Source organism: Bidens hawaiensis, unplaced genomic scaffold, assembly GCF_021521415.1.
Source record: "Bidens hawaiensis isolate Kalapana, Puna unplaced genomic scaffold, B.hawaiensis_p1.1 tig00000458_1, whole genome shotgun sequence".
Lineage (NCBI taxonomy): Eukaryota > Viridiplantae > Streptophyta > Magnoliopsida > Asterales > Asteraceae > Bidens > Bidens hawaiensis.
This window is the reverse complement of record NW_027491030.1, coordinates 3,879,884-3,905,508: the sequence shown is the minus strand read 5'-3', so window position 1 is coordinate 3,905,508 and position 25,625 is coordinate 3,879,884. Positions and strand designations below refer to the sequence as shown.

The following is a 25,625-nucleotide window of genomic DNA, read 5'->3' as shown; positions in this document are numbered from 1 at the left end:
ATTTGCTATCAAGAATGTTATGAGAGCTTCACAAATCCTCGGTTATTAGATATTAGCCTATTCAGTATGTCATAAATTTATTCTAATACCATGATTTTGCTCATTGTTATGTCTATTACTATAACTTTAACCAAAGTATAAAAATATATTTACTATATTTAGTACGTTAAGACTTAAGGAACATATTTTTCCGGCTCGACCGGCGCATGTGAATTCTCAGGAGTACCCAAACTGCTATATGGTATAATTTTCTAACATTAGTTTTTTTTTCTTCTATATTTTAATCATTGGCACTTTTATATAGAGAAAATTATTGTTTGTGTCCCTATGGTTTTAGGGCGGAGGCACAAAGAATCCCCAAAAGAAATTTTGAACTGGTTGAGTCTCTGTGGTTTCAACTGTGAACCGTTTGAGTCCCTGCCAAATGTGGAATTACTAGTTTACCCTTTTTATGATTCATATGAGTCCTTGTGGTTAAGTGATTGCTCATTTTTAATCATTAACCTCCATACTATAACCAATCAAGCCATAATCAACTAACCAAACCATAATCAACCAAAAATAAATGAACCGAACTTCTTTTAACAAAAATAAAAAAACAAACTTTTTTTAACAAAAATAAACGAACTGAACTAGTTTTTTTTAACAAAAATAGACAAACTAGACTTTTTTTAACAGAAATACGAACCAAACTATTTGTAACAAAAATAAATGAAACGAACTACTTTGTAATAAAAATAAACGAACCAGCCTACTTTTTAACAAAAATAAACGATCGAACTACCCTTTTAGCGAAAATAAACGAACTATTTTTTTTACTAAACTAAACGAACGTAACTACATCTAAAAAAAGCAATCAAATCGCACTCCACCTTAGCACAAGCTACGACGATATTTTTGTTAAAAATAAGTTGGTTAAATTATTTTTGTTAAAAAAAGTAGTTCGATTTGCTTTTTTATTTTTGTTAAAAATAAGTTTGGTTCGTTTATTTTTTTTAAAGTAATTCTACGTTTGTTTTTGTTAAAACCGAATTGTTCAGTTCGTTTAGTTTAGTAAAAAAGGTAGTTTGTTTTGTTTATTTGTATTAAAAAAAATATTTCGGTGTTTTCTTTTTTGTTAAAAAAGTAGTTCAGTTAGTTTATTTTTGCTCAAAAATAAGTTTGATTCGGTTTTTTTTGTTTTCTTCAAATGTAGTTGGATTCGTTTTTAAAAAAAGTGGCTCAGTTCGTTTAGTTTAGTAGGAAAAAAAGTAGTTTTATTCATTTATTTTTGTTAAAAGATAAGTTTGATTTGTTTATTTTTGTTAAAAACAAGTCTGGTTCGTTTATTTTTGTTAGAAAGATAGTTTGATTCGTTTATTTTTGTTAAAAAAACAAGTTTCGGTCGCTTATTTTTGTTAAAAAAGGAGTTTGATTCATTTATTTTTGTTAAACGAAATGAACTACTTGTTAAAAAAAGTGATTCGGTTCGTTTAGTTTGCTTAGAAATTAGTTTGGTCCGTTTATTTTTATTAAAAAGTAGTTTGGTTCGTTAATTTTTGTTGAAAATGTGGTTTGGTTTGTTTATTTTAGTTAAAAAAATTGGTCAAGTTTATTTATTTTTTTTAAAAGGTGAAAGGGACTCAAGGTGACCAATTATAAAAGTTTAAGGACTAAAAGTGACAATGTATATATATAGAAGTGAAATGTCAAACTTACCCTTGAAGCTAACATAGTTAAGTAAGAACAAGGACTCAAATAGTTCATTTTTATAACCATAGGGACTCAACCAGTCCAAATTTTCTTTGGGGGACTCATTGTGCCTCCATCCCAAAACTACAGGGACGTAAACAGTTATTTTCTCTTTATATTTTTAAAAGGTGAAAGGGACTCAAAGTGACCAATTATAAAATTTTAAGGACTAAGAGTGACAATGTATATATATAGAAGTGAAATGTCAAACTTACCCTTGCAGCTAACATAGTTAAGTAAGAACAAGGACTCAAATAGTTCATTTTTGTAACCACAGTGACTCAACCAGTCCAAATTTTCTTTTGGGGACTCATTGTGCCTCCATCTCAAAACTATAGGGACGTAAACAGTTATTTTCTCTTTATTTTTTTAAAAGGTGAAAGGGGCTCAAGGTGACCAATTATAAAAGTTTAAGGACTAAGAGTGACAATGTATATATATAGAAGTGAAATGTCAAACTTACCCTTGAAGCTAACATAGTTAAGTAAGTACAAGGACTCAAATAGTTCATTTTTGTAACCACAGGGACTCAACCAGTCCAAATTTTCTTTTGAGGACTCATTGTGCCTCCATCTCAAAACTACAGGGACGTAAACAGTTATTTTCTCTTTTATATATTATCAAAATTAGGAACCTAAGTTTTCTGACATTAATATTACTAATAATTTAACTTTTGTTGATATATATATATATATATATATATATATATATTGTACTACTAAGGTTTTACCACAGAACTATCATAATCAAATATGATTTCCATCCACAGTACACAATAATAACCATGAATATTCTATATTCAAATCACTTAGAATTACAAGAACAAAAAATTACATAAATAATTAGTGAAGTTGCACACAATAATATAGTAATATTGAACAAATAGACATCATCCTCAAGTATGTGACTATAAACTTCACGAGTCTTCTTCAAGAGCGGACCGCAAACAAAAACCTCCAGCTTCTATAACAATCCGTGCCAGCTGCAAACTCACACTCGAAACACTTCAATATCATGAGGTACTGCAATTCCTTCGAACACAAACTACATTTACCATCACTTGTAGTCCCTTGAGTAAACGAGAGAGGATGTGGGTGATTATCAAACTTATGAATGCTCCCAAACTTGATATTTATATACGAATAAATGCTCTTTTTAGATTCAGAATAGGTTTCAGTCTCACAACAAAGTATTAAAGGAGCACAAGCAGAATGTATCGACTGAGCACACTTGTCACAATGATAGAAAGAAGAATGTGGATTTAATGTGTTCTCACAAATTTCACAAAAGTATTCACTCTTATGGTTTTCAATCGGGAGGTAACTCAAGTTCATGGGATGTTTGTCATAAGCGTGTGTAATTGTCTTGGGTAACAACAAAGCACAACGCGGATCTATATATACTCGACACATGCGGAAAATGAACCCCCAAATAGGTGGATATGGTTCAAAATGTTGAGCAAAGGTTTGGAGACAAATTGAACAAGGATATCCCGAAAGAATATGCTTAGTTAATGAAAAAAGATGACTAGGGTGAGATTCATGTGTGATAATATTAGGTGTAAATGCACAAGTGACATCAATGTAGTAGTGACATTCGACACAACCATAAGCATAGCCATTGCAAAGTAAGCGACAAACATTACACTCAAATATGTTGAGAAACTTACTTGAGACATTTGACATCAGAGTGAGGGTATGATGTGGGTGATCTAGATGGTTATTTACTTTTGTTGGTAGCCTAGCGCACCACTCATGAAGAGCAAAGTTACAACCCTCATCTTCAATGGCCCCGCACTTGTAAAACGGCATCTTCGTGATTGGTCTCACGCATACATTACATAATAGTTGTATCTTTTTCATTGGATTATGACACATGGCCAACAAACTAATCGTTGAGGAGCTTACACCATCTACGCATTTTGTGTTAACTAAAATTTGCTCATGATGATGAATGGTATGTTGTAGACTTCTATAAGTTGTGGGTCTGACTTCTTTGAAAAATAATTGTCTAGGTATGTTGTAAGCTTGATCGGGAAATGGTAGATGGAAAAGATCAGGAAAGTCGGCATCTTTAAAATTTTTAGCCATTTTATCTCTTTCTGAAAGATTGGAAAAACAGTTATTCAAATGCATGATTATTGGCAAAATGGAAGAAATCATGTACTTCAAAATGTTTACTTACCTCTTGACAAGAAGGACTTAAATGGCTCTCTATATGATGTTGCACAACCCGCATGGGCGTAGTAAATACACTTCTCGCATTTGTAAATCCATTCATCCTCTCTATAAAAACCAAAATGGCATACTCTGCATTCAGGGTTGTATTTAGTTACTTGTTCTGCCAATGGGATTTCATAATAAAGGGTGAGTGGATGTGTGTGGTGGTAAATGCCATCTGTAGTCCGTTGAATTAACAAACTTTTTGGTAAAAAGACACATTCACTATTTATGACAAAGTTAGAACATGTCGTACATAGAAAAAATATCCCATCGTGTTTCATCCCACAGCATTACACTTACATGAAATGGATTGGGAGATAAGAGATACTAGTGGGTGTGGGTGGCTAGGGTGATGTATCATCTTTTTGTCTACTTCCACACAACAACTTATACAAACGGGGAAATCAAAACAAATTTCACTCGCATAACAACTTACGTCATCGGGACCTCTACACAGAATTTATGAAGAGAGTAATCACATGAATCATCTATGCATTTATAGTAGTACCTATAGTACTCGTTGATTCGTTGGTCGCACAGCTTACATGGGCATACAAACTCATCTTGTGCAACCTCGTCCTCCTTGTCAGATTCTTCTAAATCTTCTTCATCATTAACATGCAAATCAATGAGTTTTAATAGATGTTCGTGTTCAAGTACCGTCACCGAAGTCATTTATGTATATCTCTTTTAGAGAAATTGTTAGGCTCGTATGTTACTTATAACAAGGAAACTCACATATAGTCATCTACTTTGTTCTTTGCCACATTTGCTTCTTTACTTTATCAAATTAATACTTAAAAAATGATAACATATGATTAAATAGTAACATACTTTTTGAATACATATATTTTAAAGATTATTTTGCTTTTCTTAATTTAACATATTCTTTTCTTTTAGAAAAGGGAATACAATATTGTGTTATACATGTTTCTCAATTTGGATATTGGATTTTAATTTAATATCATTACTTTACTTACAACCAAAGAAAAGAATGTTGTGAAAATGAAAGTTGCAATTTGTTTAAGACTAATGAATAAAGCTCCTTAGGTAATCCAATAGTTAAAGGTGGCACGTGATCTCATACGTCTTTGATCGCAAATAGAGCTGAGTAGTCCAAGCCCACAATATCATGTTCAAGAATAATACGTCCTGAAGACCCATTGTGATAAAACCCAGTTGTGATCTGATGTGGTGTAAAACACACATGTTTTCCTAATAGTTTTTATGTTATTTGTGCTTAAACGTTAACGATTATTTTTTATTCTTGAATGAAATTACATGTTTGTGTATGTGATAGGTCCCATGTTGAAGAGAGCGATAAAACGAGTCAAATGAAAAAGAATCAGCTAAAACGGAGCTTGGATGAAGCCGGTACGCACAAACGAAGTTTAAATGAGTCAGCAATCGATAAACGAAGACCCAAAGGGCATGGACACGCCGCGCGGTCACCTGAACTTTCATGGTCACATAGCTCGGGGCTCTAGGGGTGTTCCATGGCTGCCCAAATGCATCAACATGACTATTTTGTCTTATATGGGCTTAAATGGGCTTGTTTGGACCTAGTTTGGCTTGTTTATCAAGTTTAATGATATATTTAATAACCCTAAACCCTATGAAACTCTTGACACCAAGGTTATTGAAACCTAAGGATAAGCAATGCGTATAAATCCCAATCTGACGCGGGACCCGGTTGCTTACCTGGAGAGTTAGGAAAGAGCATGACCTCTATTAAGCCAAAGCATACCACTTTCAACGCCATATGAGTCACAACTTTAAGTTTTCAAACGCAACCATGTTCTCTTTGTGAAAAGAATATGGTTGCACTCCCCTATGTTTTACAATGTGTTTTAACTGGAAGTCTGTACACGAATACCCAGCTTTCGGTTTGATTTAATTTCGCATTTTGATACGAGAATAGTTAAGTTTTAAAATTTTGTGACTCATTTTCTTTATTTATGCTTTCATTTACGGTTTAAAGTTTTAAAAGTTCGAAAAGTAATAAACAAATTTCAAACGATTACTTTATTATTTTACTATTATGTTTTAGAAGTGAAAATTTAAAAAGTCATGATGGTTCATGAACATTCGATCCTCAATTCGATTTCACTATTTATTGTAAATTTAATATTTTCTTTTCCCATATTGATTATTCAATAGTTTATGAGGTTTTCGTTTATTAAAAGGAGAAAACTCATGACGTTTCATGTGAATTCCAATTTTTATTTCAAATTTGTTTCATGCGATTTCTTTTCCTTACTTGTTTCTATTAATGTATCTGTTAATCGTTTTCTTACTTACGTCCCAAGTCACGCAAATTCTTCACGTTTCGTATCACATCTTTTCGTTTTCCTAGTTGTCGCACTCAACCGGCGAAATGACAATCCAAGTTATCAAGTGAATGGCCTCTGCAATTCCGATCACCCCACGTTTAACCGCACCCACCTTCACCGCTATAGTAAATTCAAAATTCAAACCCAGCACCATTCTTGGAAACACAAACTAAACCCAACCGAAAACCCACACACAGAAAACACCCTTTTGTATAGTATGTGTAATTCACGCCACTTTACTTCCCTTAAACGTTGATGTACTTCTATTTGTGGTGGATTCAATTACCACATAATGCCAAAACCTACCCAAACTCAACGCCATTCATCCGTCTGCAAGACCTGTACTTAACCATTTGTCTCAATCAGATGTTTGACCACATGCTTTAAGCCTACTATCATCATGGTGACCCTAGCACACCCGCCATACTTTGAAAGGCCTAACTTGTTTCCGCTATGCAATACCTTACCCCGCATCGCTCGTTTATTCTATTCGATTTTACAGTTTCAACACTTAGATTTTACAAAACTCGTCTATATTTTCTTTTGCATATTTCCCTACATTTTATTTTTTTACTAACACCTCGCACGTAATCCCAAATCCTCAGTTATTTTTAACTTTCAGTCAAATGAATTTTATTTAAAAAGAATTTATTATCTCCATTGTTGTTATTATTATTATTATTATTAAAGTTACTAATATTATTATCACTACTAATATTACTACTACTACTACTACTATTGTTATTAGTACCATCACCGTAACCATCATTATTATTATTACGGTAATTATCAATATTATTATTATTAAAAAAAAATTTATGTTATTATTGTTAATATTTTGTTATTATTATTATTATAATTATTATCATTAGTAATATTATTATTACTAGTATCATCGTTACTACTATCAATATAATAATATTTAAAGTAAATATTTGCTTCAAACAAGTTTTGAGCCATTTTGAAACTATTTTTCATTCAACAAGTCATGTAATCTGGTAATCATTTTTCCTAGGTCGCTGGTCAAAAGAAATTATTTGTCTTTACGACTAAAATTTTATAAAATTTGCAATTCTTAGCGATAGATAAAAAAAAACTTTTTGCCTAAGTGAAATAGAATAAATTTTATTTTATCATGAGATATAAAAGCATCACGATTTACAACCGATTTGCGTAAAATACATATTATATCCCTTATTTTCTTTCCCCTTCGTTAACGCTAATGAGTTTCGGCTAAGAAATCATGGCACCGTCTCCCACGTCAATCTCTCCTACCCCAAACCAACCGACATTCGAGAAGACAAGCAACGCAAGCTACATTTTCTTTTCTTTAACTTCTCCTTCACGTATTTTTCGGACGTACCCAAAGTAATTTTTACATCCACTTCTTTAAATTATTGTTTATTGATCTTTGATCCATATTCGTTTGTGTTTTTATGAAATGTAAACTAGCACATTATTCTTATTCGCCATATTAAATCGGTTTACACTTGTTATTTCTAATCCCGTGGTCTATGACCAATTTACCACCAACGTAACCATTAAGTGGAGATTAGAATTATGAATGTGTATGTGTACATAGTTACCTAATAGAAATCATATTTTCATTTTACTTTTACATTTGACTATCGACAACCGATTCTCCCCAAACGAGATCGTTTACTTAGAACCGGGACTGTGTCCTATGTACATGTTGTATTTATGTTATGATTATTTTACATGAATTGTTTTGGTAAATTCTTTTTTTCTTCTTTCCACTCAATGTTTTTATTGGAATCAATTCGTTAATTTTGATCTCAAACCTACGATTTATTATAATTTCGAGATTTCAACTACTTACTTTGATAAGCTCAAGGTTGCTATTGAAACTTTTTTTTCACAAATTTAATGGACTTTAATATTGTGATAATAGAAGTTCGTTTATCCGTTTTATTTTAAATTATCAATTTATATGTTGTAATGTTCACTTTAGTTCATCTCAATGTTACCGTTAATTACGCTGCAATTAATTCGGAAATGTCCATTTGTTAAACAACATGATATTGATACTTTAAAGTTTCGTTTAACTAAGCTATTCTCGAACCCAATGCGCTATCAATTTACATGTTCATATTTCGTTGGTTAAATGCTACGTTTACTTGCCACATTATTATCGATCCCATTATTTCAATTACATATGACGATGTTCATGATTATAATGTTTTTATTCTTTAATTTCATTACCTCGTTTAGTTCATTTTCAACATCATTTACTTGGTTTAGACATGATGATTTTTATTTACTTGACTTAGTATTTTTGCGTTGTCCTAGGCCTGAATGGTCTATCAAGGTGTCTTGTAATGTTTTTACCCTTTTAATTCATTATTTTTGATTTTTAACGTTCTATATGAGAATTTTATTTATTTATCTAAAGTCTATGTCTTAAAACCACATGATTGAGCAAGTTATATGGACCATCCGACGATAGAGGTAATTATGGGTCGACACGTAATTATCAAAGTCCTCGCATGGAAAATATAATAAGTCTGGTTGTGTGTAATAACTCGAATTTTGGAATGATTTAGGGGAACGGGACAAATACAATATGATAAGGGCATGGTGGATACGCCTCTGGTACATCCTATATATAAGTGTCATTGTCATATTTCCTATTTGTGGCGTTCTTTCGGGTCATTCGTATATCAACGTTATTATATTTTAATTATATATGTATAAATTGTTAAAATTTCAAACAACTCCGTATATTAGTTGTTCTCTTTTAATTTTTTTTTATTTTAATTTCGGGACGAAATTTCCAAAAGTTGTAAGTCCTGTAACATTCGTTACTTTTCAAACCCAAAAACCCGATCTCATTTTAAATTTTTCGGTTTTATTTATAGATATATATAAATATATATCTCAAACTTCCTCTTATGTATTTTATAATGTATTCGCTAAACCGACTCGTTTTGTCATTTCAATGTATTCGTAATTATAGTTCATTGATTTAATAATAATTACGATGTTTTATAGTCATTTCTCGTTCAATTTCGTTTTCATTTTATTCATAAATGAGACTTCAAGTTTTAAAGTGTTTATTTAATCGAGTTACATACTAGTCGGGTATAATATGAAAATAGTTCAAAATCATTAACTTTTTAGTTCATTTATATTACATTTAAAGTGCAAGGTCCAATGTGTAAATTAAGTTTATATTATGATTCATAAGAAGCATAAAAGTATAAGGACTAATAGTGTAAATATAAATTAAATTATATAATAATAATAATAATAATAATAAAACAAACAGCAGCCCGTCATCCCCGTTTTTCCGGCCGCCACTTCCGGCGCCGGTGGCGACTTTCCGGCTCACGATCTAGAGTTAGGCACCATAATCTTTGCACTTAAGATATGGAGGCACTATCTCTATGGAGTAAGATTTACCTTGTACACTGATCACAAAAGCTTGAAACATATTTTCGATCAAAAAGAGCTCAACATGCGCCAACGGCGATGGATGGAGACTGTTAACGAGTATGATTGTGAGATTGTGTATCATGAAGGCAAGGCCAACGTCGTGGCCGATGCCTTAAGTCGTAAAGAGCATGAAAAACCCAAAATAGTTCAAGCTCTACGTTTAGAACTTCAAATTGATCTCTTTGAGCAAATCAAATCCGCGCAAACACAAGCAATCAATGAAAACCAAATCTCTGACGAAAAACGAAATGGCACCATTGACTCATTAGTCAAGGGTGACGACGGTATCCTTAGACTCAGCAATAGGATTTGGGTACCAATCGTTGGAGGTTTGCGTGAGAAAATCTTGAACGAAGCTCACAAGTCTAAATATATGATGCATCCCGGAAGTGATAAGATGTACCACAACCTAAAGGCGAACTATTGGTGGAACGGGATGAAAAGGGATGTCGCTTCGCATGTTGCGAAATGTTTGACGTGTTTAAAGGTCAAGGCTGAACATCAGAAGCCTTCGGGATTGCTTCAGCAACCCGAGCTTCCCGTATGGAAGTGGGAGTTAATTACCATGGACTTCATTACCAAACTCCCAAAGACGATTCGACAACATAATGTTATTTGGGTGATTGTGGATCGTTTAACGAAATCTGCACACTTTATACCCATCAATGAGTCGTATTCTATGGATAGATTAGCGCGTATCTATGTAAAAACCATTGTCGCTTTGCATGGAGTACCGCTGTCTATAATTTCTGATCGAGACAGTCGTTTTACGTCTCACTTCTGGAAAAGCTTCCAATAAGCTCTCGGTACAAAGTTGAACCTTAGCACTGCTTATCATCCGCAAACCGATGGGCAAAGCGAAAGAACGATTCAAACGTTGGAAGATATGCTCCGTGCTTGTGTGATCGATCTAGGTGGAAGTTGGGACGACCACTTGCCCCTAATGGAATTCTCGTACAATAATAGTTATCATGCAAGTATTCAAACCGCACCGTTCGAGGCGTTGTATGGAAGAAAGTGTAGAACGCCCGTGTGTTGGTCTGAAACTGGAGACAATCAGTTATCTAGACCAGAGATAGTCCAAGAAACGACCAACAAAATTATTCAAATCCGAGAACGACTTAAGACGGCGCGTGATCGCCAAAAGAGTTACGCCGATGTCCGTCGTAAGCCGTTAGAATTCAACGTCAGTGACAAAGTGTTATTGAAAGTCTCGCCTTGGAAGGGCGCCGTTCGCTTCGGTAAAAAGGAAAATTGAGTCGTCGATTCGTTGGACCTTTTGAGTTACTTGAACGGATTGGCAATGTTGCATACCGTTTGCGACTGCCCGAGGAAATGCAAGGGATACATGATGTATTCCATGTTTCGAATCTGCGTAAATGTTTGACCGATGAATCGTTGGCTATGCCACTTAAAGACGTTGAAATAAATGAGAATTTAAAATTCGTAGAACGTCCAATTCAAATTGAAGATTCGAAAACAAAGAAGTTAAAGAAAAGAACTTTGAACATAGTGAAAGTTAAATGGGACTCGCGTAGAGGGCCCGAATATACTTGGGAACTCGAATCGGAAATGAGAAATAAGTACCCCCACTTGTTCGAGTAAAGCAATCTCGAGGACGAGATTTGTTTCAAGGTAGGGAGGATGTAACAACGTGAAAATTTCGAGTTCAAAGTATCAACTTTCTAAAGTTTAGGACTAAAATTGCCAAATTCCAAAGTTGAGGGTTTAAATTGAAAATTCTGTTTTCCTGACCCATCGCGCTACGCGATGAGTCAGAGGAGACACCCATCGCGTATCGCGATGGGGAGTCTGACACAGTGTGACACGTGTGCCACGTGGCACACGGTGGCACCATGTGCTGCCGCGTGTCACCACGTGGCAACACTGTCGCCACGTGGAGCGGTGACTGCCACGTGTCGACACGTGGCAGCCCTACCTTCTGCGTCATCAGGTCTATATCGCGGTACGCGATAGGCCTGTCCAGTGACCTATCGCGTAGCGCGATGGGGTTCCAAAAATCGCCTATAAATAGCAACCATTGGGTGTTCATAATTCATCATCCAAACTCAGCTCTAACCTCTCACTACTCTCTCTCTAGCCTTACCTCGATAAACGTGCCATAATACCTCGATAAGAGTGCCCCGATATCTTGTTTGTTACACCGTTTCCTTGAAGTTTGAGCCACCCTCCACCCTCAATCATCAAGAAGGCGTTGTTATGGCAAAGAGTCCCGAAAGACGTGCCGACGTGTGTTGAAGTTGGCATATTAAAGTTGAACGAGAAAAGTAAAGCGGCGTCGGAGTGCTGCTCAATTCTCTAGGGTTTCTATTCGCCATTAAGGTTAGGCGTAATGATAAATTCAATATAATTCAATATTATATTAAAGGCTTGAGCCTTAAGTCGAGGATATACTCGATATCTCGATAAAAGAAAAGAAAAGATAACATAACAAAGAAATGAATAAAAGATTGTGTATTGAATATTGTGATTTCATATATATGTGTGTAAGTATATATGTATATATAATCTTTGTTATGAAAATATTATTTTTAATGAATAATGAGTATTCTTAAATAATAAAAGAAAATGATTACGTTTCTTGGAGAAGAAGAAACGTCGGGTTTTGAATATAGCTAAAGGTTTATAATTTACTTTTAAACTTAAGGTTTTCAAGTAAATAAGAATTGAACTAAAGGTTCAATCGAGGATTGAGATATAAGACTAAAGGTCTTAAGCCGGATCGTGTATCCAACTAACAAATATTTATACTCGTACTATGGGTGCGAGATAAAGAAAGGGAAAGACCCTTGGACGGTGAGTGAAGCCGATCCTAAAGAGACAAGGTGAATACGCCCCCAAACTTTTACTTATTTTAAAAGGAGTCAAACATGTTATTTGAAATTTGTTTACAAGGAACTATGTGTTCCTAAAACCATTATGAATAAGGGTATAAACCTAGCCCTCAGGCTATGGTATACGTATGTTTGGATCCTTACATAGGTGGTACTATGCGATGTATGGGCATGATCGCACCACCCTTGGTCGTAGGACGCTCTCCTGCAGGGAGTACGACCGTTGTGTATATTTACGGGTACTTAACTAAGTCGAACGTTGCGGTGTTTGCTGAGGTGACCTAGAGTAGAGGCTCGTATTTATAATGTGTTATTTGACTTTGTTATTCCTAAGCCACGTTGGGTCGAGGCAGGCGTAGCCTCGAGGGGTAATAAAGTAAAAGAAATATTTTTGCGTCAGCGTGTTTATCAGCATTCGTTGCTGACGTATTTTCTTATATTTTGCAGGTGAACAAAGTTAGAGCTTGGAATGATGAAGTACTAATATCCGATGGCTCGGATTTCTTTTATAAACTTAACATGATGGTTTGTAATTGTAAAACAAGTAATATTTTGTTAATAACTCTAAACGGGTATTTCATAATTCCCGTCTTTTGAATGTTTATATAAATTACATTTTCGATCCTTAAAGTTTTGGTAAGTCTTCCGCAATATAACGCAACTCTGAATTATTTACAAACACGATACCAAATTATGGGTCGCACTCCTAGGCCGTAGATGGGGGAGTGACATCTCATAATTTAAACTAATTCAAAATGCGTTAAAGTTCGTTAAAACTTAACACTAATATTATATTATCAAAAACTCCATAAATTGATAAAATATACATTAAACACTTCTAATCCCCGACAACCTGATTTATTTACTTTTATAAATTGTTAGTTAATATTTTATTTTGTATATTAAATTATAGTTCATGAAGTTCAATTGCTTTGGTTCATTTACACGCTTTTGGTTTTATTTCAAGTTTGCCTTCAACTTCAAGGTGAGTTTCTCACACCCCTTTTACCCTTTTTAACTATTTTGGGGGTAACATATATATCCTATCAACAATTCAATTTCGTTTATTTATTATTTACAAACTACAATTCGTTACATGGACTTGTGTGTTTAATTGCTTACTTGCTCAAAGATTACGTGCTCATGGTTTTCTCATTAAGTATGATCATACGCCCCCCTATGCACTCAGGACCTCGATGTTATGAGTGGAATAGGGACCCCCGATCCGAGTACGTTGGTTGTTGCCAACGGAAAGGACACTTACTTGCGCTATTATCTGAGTACATTGGTGCACAATTCCAATTGGAAAGGATCTTACTTACTCATTTACCTTGTTCATGGAATTGTGGATTTTTATGTACTTATGTCAAAACTTGTGTGAACTCACAAACTATTCATATAGTTGACATTATTTTTTATATATATGCTACAGGTACATCTATTCGAAGTTGACACATGAAGATGATATTAGAACTTAGGGTATATCAATAAATAGATAAGTTGTGAAATTGTTCTTGTAATTTTCCATGTATTTCTTGTTTCAAACTTGTGTACTTGATGTTTAAATCAATTAATGATAATATTGTCACTTAATAGTGTCACATGTGTTTTGGGCAATCTGTACGTCACACTCAGGCGTTTCCGCTTTAACCGGGGTGTTACAAGTTACCCGTTGCGAGACCACGTGCGGTTTTCTAGCTATCGACTAGGTTAGTTTGTAAGTTGAGTTATTTTATCCTTATTATTGAATTACCCCTTTCTTCCTAGGTTTGTAATTAGCTCGAGCCTTAGTGAGGATTGTGATTTTGATACGGACCAAGTAATAAATCATTGGGTTACGTAAATAAACAATCGTAAATTAAAAGCTAAATAGACGTTGTTAGGTTTTCTGGTAAAACTGACCGTCGGGACCAGTTGCCTTGATTACATCTATCTTAGTTCATCTTTAGAAGCCGGTTTTAAACACTTGTTAGCACCTGAGCCATCCTATACCTGTTAAGTCATCTTACCTAGGTGATTCGTTTTCTTATTATCGTTAAATCCCGTTAAGTTTCCAGTTAGTTTCGTTACACCGTTAGTTAAGTTAAGTTAGTATAGATATATAAGTTAAACAAATATATTATTTAGGCAGGACTTGAGTAGGGTTAGTAATCTGAGCCACCTCACGTGTCTTTGTGTTCGATACTCGGACTTCCTTAGTCTTTACTACATACGATCGGTACACTTGTCGGTTGTGTGAACTTAAGTTAGGATAATCCGTTTTAATTTAAAGCTTAGTTGTGAGTTGTAGTTTTCATAGACACATTTTCGCACATCATGATCGAATTCAAACTTAAAAACTAGAGACCTTCAGCCTAAATATACACTTTCCATACAATATCAGTTGAGCTGAAGCTGATTAAACAAATCGTTTCTAAGTCTTACAATCTCTCTAAAATGATTTTTTTTCTTAGGTTAGGTGTTCAGCTACTCTAGCAATACAAATATTACATTTACATGTGAATTATTTTCACACTTGAAGTTACCATATTTTAACTAGCACCTTTTTTTTTTTATAAATAAAACTATTTTAAAACTTATTTTGTTTTTAAATTTAATATATCCTTTTCTTGTAGAAAAGAAAAGAGAAAGCACTTTAAGTATTATGTTATACACGATTCTCAATTTGACTTTTAAACTTTGATTTATAATATCATTAAATTTAGAGGAAAATAATAAAAAGAAAAAAAATAGAAAAATAAAACCCAAGAAAATACCTGTAGATCCCATCCCCTATCATCAATCATACTAATCACCAAATTTGCTTCACACTATTCATCCTCATATCTATTTTATAGCATTTGTTTTAATGGATATGAGTGAAAAAAAAAAGATAAAAAAAGATAATAAAAAGCTATTATATAATAGAGATAAATATGAAGAATGAGATATACAAGATTTTTAAAAAGAAGCTTAGAGCATTCACATCTCACCGTGCATATATTTGTGAGTGAGTATTGTATATCGTAGAGAGAAATGTGAGTAGATGTGCACAAACAGGTTTAAAACTCAAAACCGGTTTGGATTGAAATTGGTTCGGGTTGGTTAACAAAATTCAAACAGGTTTATGATCGATTTTGGTTCGGGTTGAAACCGGTTTCTTGACTAGTTACTATAGGTTTCGGTTCGGGTTTTGACTGGTTTTTCCCGGTTTGGTTCGGTTAACCGGTTTTGGTGGCGAAAATTACAAGCATGTTCCAAACCTCCAGTTTCAATCGATTCCAAATTGGTTCGGTTTTGGATTGGTTCGGTTAACCGGTTTATTTGCTCACCTCTAGTTGTGAGTGAAGAAGAAAGAAAAAAGAAAATATTACTGTTCATATGTATATTTGGGAAGACACTTTTCACCCAATTGGATGTGGGGTACCCTATGAATGCTCTTGGTGGATTTTATTTGGATTTAAATTTGAACTCCATTTGTTAATGTATTTAGTTTGTAAAATTGTTTGGAATTAGAATCTGAATTCCATTAGTATTTTTGGATGATAATAAACTAAAACTAAAATTATTCACTATAATAATTCTAACATTCCTTCAAAATTGTGACGGAATCCGACGAAAGAAATTCAAATCTTTCGATGGTGCATTAGCTAATCTTTTGATTGAAATTAAAATTATTCATTGTAATCCGACTAAAGAAATTAAAATCTTGCGATGACAGATTCTAATTTCTTTATGATTGTATTTTCAATTTAATGCATAATAAACTAAAGTTACTTAGTTAGATTCCAATTCTTGCGTCAAATTCTAACTCGAAATTTAATTTATTAAAATAAGTTTTACGAACCAAATGTCCCATTAATTTAGTGTAAACGGTTTAGATTGTCAGTTTGTCACCCACTCTAATTTTAAGTTCGAAGCAATCTCATAATCTGGGACTGTTTATATCATGTTGACTATGTCATGTAGTAATGTAGTATTGAGACTTTTCTAATGACTTGTTGAATCTATTGACATGTTGACTTTGACATGCAAGACTTTTCTAATGGAATAGTCAAATAGATGCTAGAATTAATGTTCATAGCAATGGGAAGACAAGTTGACCGGAATACCGGATAGAAACCTTGCTACATAACTGATGTGGGCTCAAGTGTGGAAGACCGGGCCATGATGTTTTTGGATGCCCAAGATCGCGCTTTAAAGGGGGCTGCATGAAAATGGGCTTAACTTGGGCTACGGGCCTCCGTTTCAGGCGTGCTACCAGCCAAATCGACCGTTGGAACGTGGGTCACGTTGTGGTAACCAGCCGTAGGCGGGTTATCCCGCTTATTTTTCCGAAATAAGGCCTCTAGATACACTTTTGGGCCACTTTTATCTTTTTCGTCCACTTTTTGGGTTTTGTTTTGGGCTGTTGTTGGGCCTTTGGTTGTTTGTTTTGGCCCAAACCTATATTAGATTCTCTATTAATATGTTATGAATGTGGTGACTGATCAATTGATCAATATTGAATAAAAAAGCTTTATCTTTTCAAATTCTTGACTTTTGGGTCGAATTTGGGGTTTGAGGAAGGATCTTCACGGGTATTCCAAGAATCAACGTGATAACCTTCATTCTCTATTAGTGCGTTGCATCAATAATAGCCCAGTTAAGTAATCTTAAACCGTCTTTATTTGAACTCGCTAATTATTTGTCTAACCAGTTGAAACCGGTAGTTGAATTGAATTATTTAAAATAATTTTATTTTTCGCTCCAAGTTATTTAATAACCCATTTATTATTCTAGTATTTTTTTTGAAAAAATTTTGTAATACACAATATATACAAAAATGAAAAAGAATAAAAAAAGGTGGCTTCATGTTTTATTTTAATCGATAATTTTTGAAATTCTCTACTTTTTTTTTAACTTGGAATAAAATTTTGTTCTAGGCATAAAAAACCAAACATTGCCGGCTTGATAACCTTTTCATATTTTGGCATGAATTCAAGAATGAGTATATCATCATATTCATCATCACAAACTGACAAACACAAATATGCAAATCCATGTCATGTCATCTTTTGTTGTTAAAACAAGTCCATCAATGTTCTTTGACTTTAAACCAAACTCATAATCTTTCTAGTCATCCAAACATGTCACAAGTTGTACCTTATGAAGTTGATAACTGTAGAGGTGTGCTCAAAGTCTATAGTGACGGTTCAATATGGCGGTCCACTAAACCGAGCTTTGAAGTCCCAGTGCTTGATGATGGCTCGGTGTTATGGAAAGACGTCGTGTTTGATGAAGCGAATAGCCTTAGCTTGCGGTTGTATAAACCCGCTTTAGCCGAGGGTAAAAGGTTACCAATATTTTACTACATTCATGGTGGTGGTTTTTGCATTGGTTCAAGAACATGGCCTAATTGTCAAAACTATTGTTTTAAGCTGGCTCTGGCTCTCCAAGCCGTGGTCGTGGCTCCAGACTATCGGCTGGCGCCTGAGAACCGGCTCACGTTGGCGGTGGAGGACGGGTCTAACTCGGTGAAGTGGCTCCAGGCTCAGGCTGTGGCGGCTAAGCCGGATCCGTGGCTTGTTGACTCGGTTGACTTTAGTCGTGTGTTTGTGTCAGGTGACTCGGCTGGTGGGAACATTGTTCATAATGTGGCGGTTCGGTTGAGGGCTGGCTCGAAGAGCTTGGAACCGGTTCGGGTTAGGGGTTATGTTTTATTGGCACCATTCTTTGGTGGGACCCGGTTGACCGAGTCCGAGGAATATGGTTCTAAAGACGCTTTCTTGAATTGGGAACTTATTGATAGGTTCGTGTCATTTTACAACTTTTCTTGGCTCGTTTATTATTTATTAATTATTTGATTTATATGCATATATTGTTATTTATAGTTTTATGTGTTCGGATCAAATACATATATCTATTCAATATAAAGCAGAGAAAAAAATATGTGGAATAATGTAATTACGCTACAAAATTTTTTTATAGAGTAGTTTTATAACTCTGCATTTTCAAGTAGCGAAATAATTATTGCGAGATTTAATACACTACAACAAAATTGAAGTGCTATTTAAAATTTATTATGGTGTAATAATTACTCTAGTGTTTCGCACATTAAAGTTTATTTATACTATATAAAATAAATTATTATATTTATATACATGATATACTTGCTTAGACTTGCGAGTCTAGTCAGGCTCAAGCTCAATATCATTTATAATATAATCTCCGGTTTAGGATCATTTCAAGCTTTTAACGACCCGACTTCAACTAGTTTACAAACGTCTCGGCTCGTTTACGCCTCTATTAAACTCTGATTTATATGTATGCATTGTTAACTAACAATTAAAGTGTTGGTTAGGTTCTGGAGGTTGTCGATCCCAGACGGGGACACCATGGACCACCCTCTAGTGAACCCGTTTGGACCGGCTAGCTTGGATCTCGAACCAGTGGAGTTGGACCCAATATTGGTGGTTTGTGGCGGTAGTGATCTATTGAAAGATAGAGCCAAGGAGTATGCAAAGATATTGAAAAATTGGGGGAAAGATGTGACATATGTTGAATTTGAAGGTCAACAACATGGGTTCTTTACTATTAATCCAGACTCTGAACCATCCATTAAGTTGATGCAAATAATCAAAGATTTCATCACTAAGTATTCTATTTAAATTTGGGTCTTGAGTGTTTTTACTTTTTAGTGTGTTGAATGAATCTGTTTGGGGAAAACTATGAAAATTAAGTTAAATAAATTGGTTTATGAATGTGACTACATGTGTTTGCATTAGTATCTTATAGAATAGTCTTATAGTCATTATAGATATATTTTTCGGTGATATGTAACGTCGTAAGTTTTAAAATCTAAAGTTGTTTCTCACATGTTTACGCTGTATCGTGTATGTATGTTTTCGTATGTTGGATGTGTTCACTCGTGTCACACATTGTATACTTAGTATGTGTTCGCGTGCTATTGCATATTCTTACATACATATTATTATAGATATTTTTTATGATATGTAGCGTCGTGATTTTTAATTTAAAGTATTTTAAAACCTTTTTTTTCACATGTTTGTACGTAAGTTTTGGCGTGTTGTATATGTTTACTTGTGTCACATGTTGTATGTGTTCGCATGTGTTTCTATTTTCTTATAGACATGTTACACACATACGAAATAGATTCACAAATTGTGTCTAACAAAATATATGTTAAGTGGAAATTATGAAAATAACATTTCTCTGGTAATATTGTTTAGCTATACACTTAATACCCTAAAACTATGAAATATGTTAAATAAGTTTGCTCACATTTTAATATTCTAAAACTATAAAAGTGGCGGAAGGTTAATCAGGCATCATGTGGTAGCGTTGATAGCCGAAAGACAAGGGTACATGCACCAATCGGCCGGTGTCCCAATGGTTGATGCAAAACTACCATCGAGCTGGGGGTCTCACCGGAAGCAGCCTCTCTATTCCTACGGGGTAGAGGTAAGGCTGTCTACATCTTACCCTCCTCAGACCCTACCATAGCTTTGCTATTGGTGGGATATACTGAGTACGATGATGATGATGATGATGATGATGATGATGATATGTTCTTACTTGTGTGTTGCTGCGCGCAAGCTTAGTGTTTGGTGTTATTGTTGAAGCTTAGTAAAAACTCAATGGTTATAGAATGTGATAAATTTTAATTAAAAACGGTTAATAAAAACTCAATAACACTAATTTTGAAGAATATATATATATATATATTTTTGTGAATTAGTTCATGTAACAATTCGGTGAAGACATTTCAAGAATCAAACCTGTAACACCCATAACACTAGCGAGCCGCAACACGAGGATACAAACATATTTTCTTGTACTGACATCTTCGCAAGACCTAGCTCAAATCCTTCATTATCAACATCCACCTAAAGTGTCATAAGTGGGATTGAACTTGATTTTTCACTTGAAAACTCAAGCTTCCTAATCCTACCACTAGACCAGAGGTGGTGAATAATTCATTATTTATTTAGTTGTTATAAAAAAATTTATATAGTATTTTTTTTAAAAATATATTTACATGATTTTCTCATGTCAATTTATTGCACTCCACACCGTACCATTGATTACGGCATGATCAACAAGTTAAATTTTTATGAGTTCAATGAACCTTTCAAATCAAACTTTGACATATTATGTAATTATTAACTAGTCAATGCCAACAAAGTTAGGTTGAGTTCGATTTATGTCACATTCAATTATTATTCTTCAAGCTTCTTCTATTTTTCATATATTTTGCAAAAATAAAAAAGCCATGGCGTGTGAATTAACACATAAAACACAAACAAATATATATGTAAATAAGTATTGTTTTAACTATAGTGGTAGAAGAAAGCATAGAATGCAATAGATGTACATGCATGAGTGTATGTTTGAGAAGAGTTGAAAGTGTGGGAACCGGAAAGAAAGTGAAAGATATAGTCATTTAAAATATAACCGCTGTAAATTTACATATTTGAAAATTTCATATGGGATATTATGAGGATTCCCAACCTTGAAGTTTGGCGTGTATCCATATGGGATATTATGAGGATTCCCAACCTTGAAGTTTGGCGCGTAGCCATATGGGATATTATGAGGATTCCCAACCTTTAAAGATTGGCGCGTAGCCATATGGGATATTATGAGGATTCCCAACCTTTAAGTTTGGCGCGTAGCCATATGGGATATTATGAGGATTCCCAACCTTGAAGTTTGGCGCGTAGCCATATGGGATATTATGAGGATTCCCAACCTTGAAGATTGGCGCGTAGCCATATGGGATATTATGAGGATTCCCAACCTTTAAGTTTGGCGCGTAGCCATATGGGATATTATGAGGATTCCCAACCTTGAAGTTTGGCGCGTAGCCATATGGGATATTATGAGGATTCCCAACCTTTGAAGTTTGGCGCGTGGCCTGATGCGCGCATGCACGGCGATGGAGTGGTGACTCGTGAGTGCGCGTGCATGGCGGAGGTCTCTTGCGCAAAACCCAGATGGTGGTTTCCGCGGCGGCACATGCACGGCTGCGGAGTGAGAATCCGCGGGGGCGCGTACATGGCGGCGGAAATCTGGTAATTTCTGGATCTGCGATTTTAGAGTCAGATCTGCAACTTTAGACCTAAAATCCAGGTCTGTAATCTAGACCTAGATCTGTAAATCAGGCCTAGATAGATCTGAAGCTCGGAGCAGATTTAAAACCATCACAGATCCGGAGACCTGATCATTTGAATCAGGCCGTTTCTTCTTGCCCATATCTGGAAGCCTCTTTTTAGATCTATGGATCTTTTTGAGCTTTAATAGAACAAGCCTTGAAGCCTTTTTCTGTAAACTTTCCAGATCTGGGTTTTTCCTGAGAGAGATCCGACAGCCGAGATGAAGATCGAAGGGCAGTTCGTTGCCGTCCCACGGATGGCGCCAATGTCGAGGTACGAAATGAATCTGACCTGATCCATGACGATGTTTCCACGGATTTTCGAGATGAACGAACCACGTCTTGATCTTCTTCTTCAGCTGCTTGAGACCTGCAATGGTTTTTGGGGGTGTGGAGGTGACTGCTAAGATATCCCGAGGATTTCTTGTTCACAGACACAAAAAAGTGGTGGTGGCTCTTATTGAGCATGGGCCCCTAACAAGGAGGTGGAGACCTCCTTATATAGAGAGCCTCATGGCCACCATCATGATACCCTAATGGGCCTAGCCCAGTTAGGGTTACCTTCACAAAACCCCCTCAGCCCAATAACATTGTATTAGTCCATGTAATAAAATAAGCCAAACATAATAGATTTAGGGTCGTAGAACCGGGTTTTAGTACCATACCCCTACATATTTGTTACAATTTTAAAAAGTTTTATAATATATCTATTTTTAGAAACTTTAAAGATATATATTAACATTAAAATGTAAGAATAAAAAAAATGGTATTTAAAAATGGTATTTTTTTTAATAAAAATGCAATCTCGCCTTCCCCTGGACACACAACCATGGATATAAGTGATAAAGGCCAGGCGCAATGTACACAGACGCCACACAAGCTTCACAGACACAACAATAATTTGTTTAGGACTGTAAAAGTTTTGGTAATCTATGCACTAACAATTGAATTATCATCCATAAAGTTTGTTATTATTGGTTCACAAGTATTGCTAGGAGTTGAATTACGCAACCTAATATTCTCCTCTTTGTGAGTATGATTACTTTTTAGATCTTCATAAGTTTACTTTTTGGTTGTTTTGTATTTTAACAATGACCTTTTTTATGATTCAACTAAAGTTTCTTGAAAGTTTATTTTTTCAACTTTTTAAAAGGGCTAGATTCATGCCATAGAATTCGAGTTGATTTGGTATTATAACATAACACACAAGAAAATATAAGTTAAGGAGTATTATAATTATTAATATAAGGAAAATTGGTTTTAAATAATCCAAACTATGACCTATTGGTAAATATTATCCTAACTTTACACTTACCTGCTGGCAGTACCAACTACTTGTGCATTTATTTTTAACGGGCCGCGACTAACGGATGTTAACTCCGTTAGTCTTTTTCTGACGTGGTCATTCCAGCTGTCAAAAATGGTCTTACGTGGAACAAAACGTGGCGCTGACTGTGTATTATTATTATTGTTATTGTTATTATTATTATTATTATTAAATATTTCTTCCAATTCATCCCTTCAAATCAACATACACCTTCAATCAACAAATATCTTCAATCATCAACAGACACCTTCAATTCATCCCAGTTTAGGTTTTCTCGGCGAGCCACCACCACCACCACCCCTCATCCCAGTTTAACTCCTCACCCATTTCTTTCCCACAACCCAACCACCGTCGTCTTCCTTCATACCACCACCCAACCATACCCACCCATCAACCACCACCATCGCTTCCACATGCGATTAATTGTGAGCCGAGCAGATTTGGAGGAGTGTACCAAGCGTCGGGGCTAAGGTTTTACCGAGCAGATCTGGAGAGGTAGGTTTGATATAAATTAGGGCTTTTGGTAAGGAATTGAATTTGGGATTTTTTGATCTTATAATTGATTGATTGACGAGAAGGTGGTGGTGGTGCTAGGGTTTGGTGGCGGCAAGTGGTGGTGGGTAAATTGCAGGGGAGAGAGAGAGAGAGAGAGTTCTGCCCTAATGGTGGTGGTGGGTTTAGAGCGGATCTGGGTTTGTGAACTCCGGCAAGATTAGTGCAGAACTCCGGCAAGTTGGGGGTCGGAGAAGATGGCCAGTTGCAGGTGGTGGGTTCCAGTGGTGGTTGCTGTGATTGGGCATGGTGGTGGCCGAGGTTCCGGCGATGGTTGCAGGGGTGGTGGACTGGTGGTGTTGTGGTGGTTGTGGGTTGTAAAGAGTATTAGGTTGAAGATGGTGATGATAACATATACCTTATACACAGTTAGCCGCCACGTAGACGTTCCACGTAATCTGATATTTGACATCTGGGATGGCCACGTCAGAAAAAGACTAACGGAGTTAACATCCGTTAGTCGCGGCCCGTTAAAAATAAATGCACAAGTAGTTGATACTGCCAGCAGGCAAGTGTAAAGTTGGGATGGATATTTACCAATAGGCCGTAGTTTGGATTATTTAAAACCAATTCTCCTTAATATAAAGTAAGATTAAGAAGTATCCAAACAAGTTAGCCCAAAATAATTGGGCCCCTAAGGAAGGCTTTGTGACTATCACGTTAGCAAACATTATCATAGTGACTGTCATGTTAGCAAACATGTCCATGTTGGTGACTAAGCTATAGTAATTGCATTATCATACAATTACTCGATTAGGGCTTATCATCTTGTATTAACCGGACCACGCCAAGAGAAACCCAATCCGATCCGGACCGGAAACTTAAAAAAGTTGAGACCGAGGTCAGGGGAGGTTATTGTTTCCGAGGTAAGAGTACAATAAAAATGGAGATTTTAAGGTTATTGTGACATAAACTCAATCCTAGAGTACAAGGGTGACTATTGTTTCCAAGGTTAAGAGGGGTGAACCTAGATTAGTAAGACTTCAATAGCACAAGTAAATGGGAGTTCACTAATAAAAACATGATCCAAAATGCTTGTTCCATGACTTAGTGTTAATAATATGTAGTGTATATGGTAGGTAATGACCTAGAAAATCTTTCAAAACGTTGTAACGCTTATAAATTGAAGTCTCAAATCAGATAAAAAAAACAATAGTGTATCTAATATCTATGGTTATGCTGTGAAAATAGGACCCAATTCAAGCCAAAGATTTCATTTTACTGGTTGAGAACCATCACAGTGTTTTATTAAAATAACACAATGCTTCATGAAAGAATGTGTTGGTTTGACAGTTAAAAAGGTTGATGGTGTTAGTTATGATGGTTGGTTACCGTGAGTGGCACTTAATTACTATTGATGATTTTGGTTTTGTTACTAGAAACCGGGTCGTAACTTAGTTAATCTTGATCACACATTTGTTATTCACTGTTACCTGTTGATAATCACTTAGATATTTTTCATTTTCATCCCTAAGTGTCAACGCTTCGGATAGGCTACCAAGATTGCATTGGTGTTTTTTAATTAACATTTATATCTGTATCTTAATTTGACATAAATTAATCACATAGTAACCATATATATATTTTGTTTTATAGTTAATAATTTTGCTTAAATTTATAGGATAAGGTTAGAAAAATCATTAAAAAGTATTAAAAATATTTAGTCCACAAACATTAACAAACATAGATGGGTGTAAACACATTATTGTACGTTAATAAACACAATTGAACCAGCATGGCCTTTGTTTGTGTTCGTTCATTTAGTTAATTGAATGAAATTCCTTGTTCATGTTCATTCATTTATGAAACATGCGAACATAAATGAACTTCCCGTTAAACAGTTTGCTGAATGTTTGGTTCGTTACAGCCCTAGTTACTTTCATTCGTTCCTTGGTTTGATTATTTGGGGCTTGTTGTCTGACTGTTATTCTAGAGTTTTTTGGGTCTTTTTGTTACACAATAAAGGATTTCATAAGCAAGATAACTTGATTTTGCACTGTTCTGTTTATTTAG

At 35.0% G+C, this 25,625-nt stretch overlaps 1 protein-coding gene across 1 annotated transcript; it reads left to right on the top strand.

Moving 5' to 3' along the window:
- Nucleotides 1-17,502: 17,502 nt before the first annotated feature.
- Nucleotides 17,503-19,242, top strand: LOC143627054 (strigolactones hydrolase CXE15-like). Its single transcript, XM_077096956.1, has 2 exons — nt 17,503-18,367; nt 18,920-19,242. The coding sequence occupies exons 1-2, from the start codon at nt 17,619-17,621 to the stop codon at nt 19,224-19,226; spliced, it is 1,056 nt and encodes a 351-aa protein (XP_076953071.1). The 5' UTR covers nt 17,503-17,618; the 3' UTR covers nt 19,227-19,242.
- The last annotated feature ends 6,383 nt before the right edge of the window (nt 19,243-25,625 follow it).

What these genes read in the sequence shown, in the direction of transcription:
- LOC143627054 (XM_077096956.1), top strand. Translation starts at nt 17,619, where the DNA reads ATGTCATGTCATCTTTTGTTGTTAAAACAAGTCCATCAATGTTCTTTG. An exon ending in AATTGGGAACTTATTGATAG is followed by an intron (nt 18,368 to 18,919) that starts GTTCGTGTCATT and finishes AGTGTTGGTTAG; the next exon opens with GTTCTGGAGGTTGTCGATCC.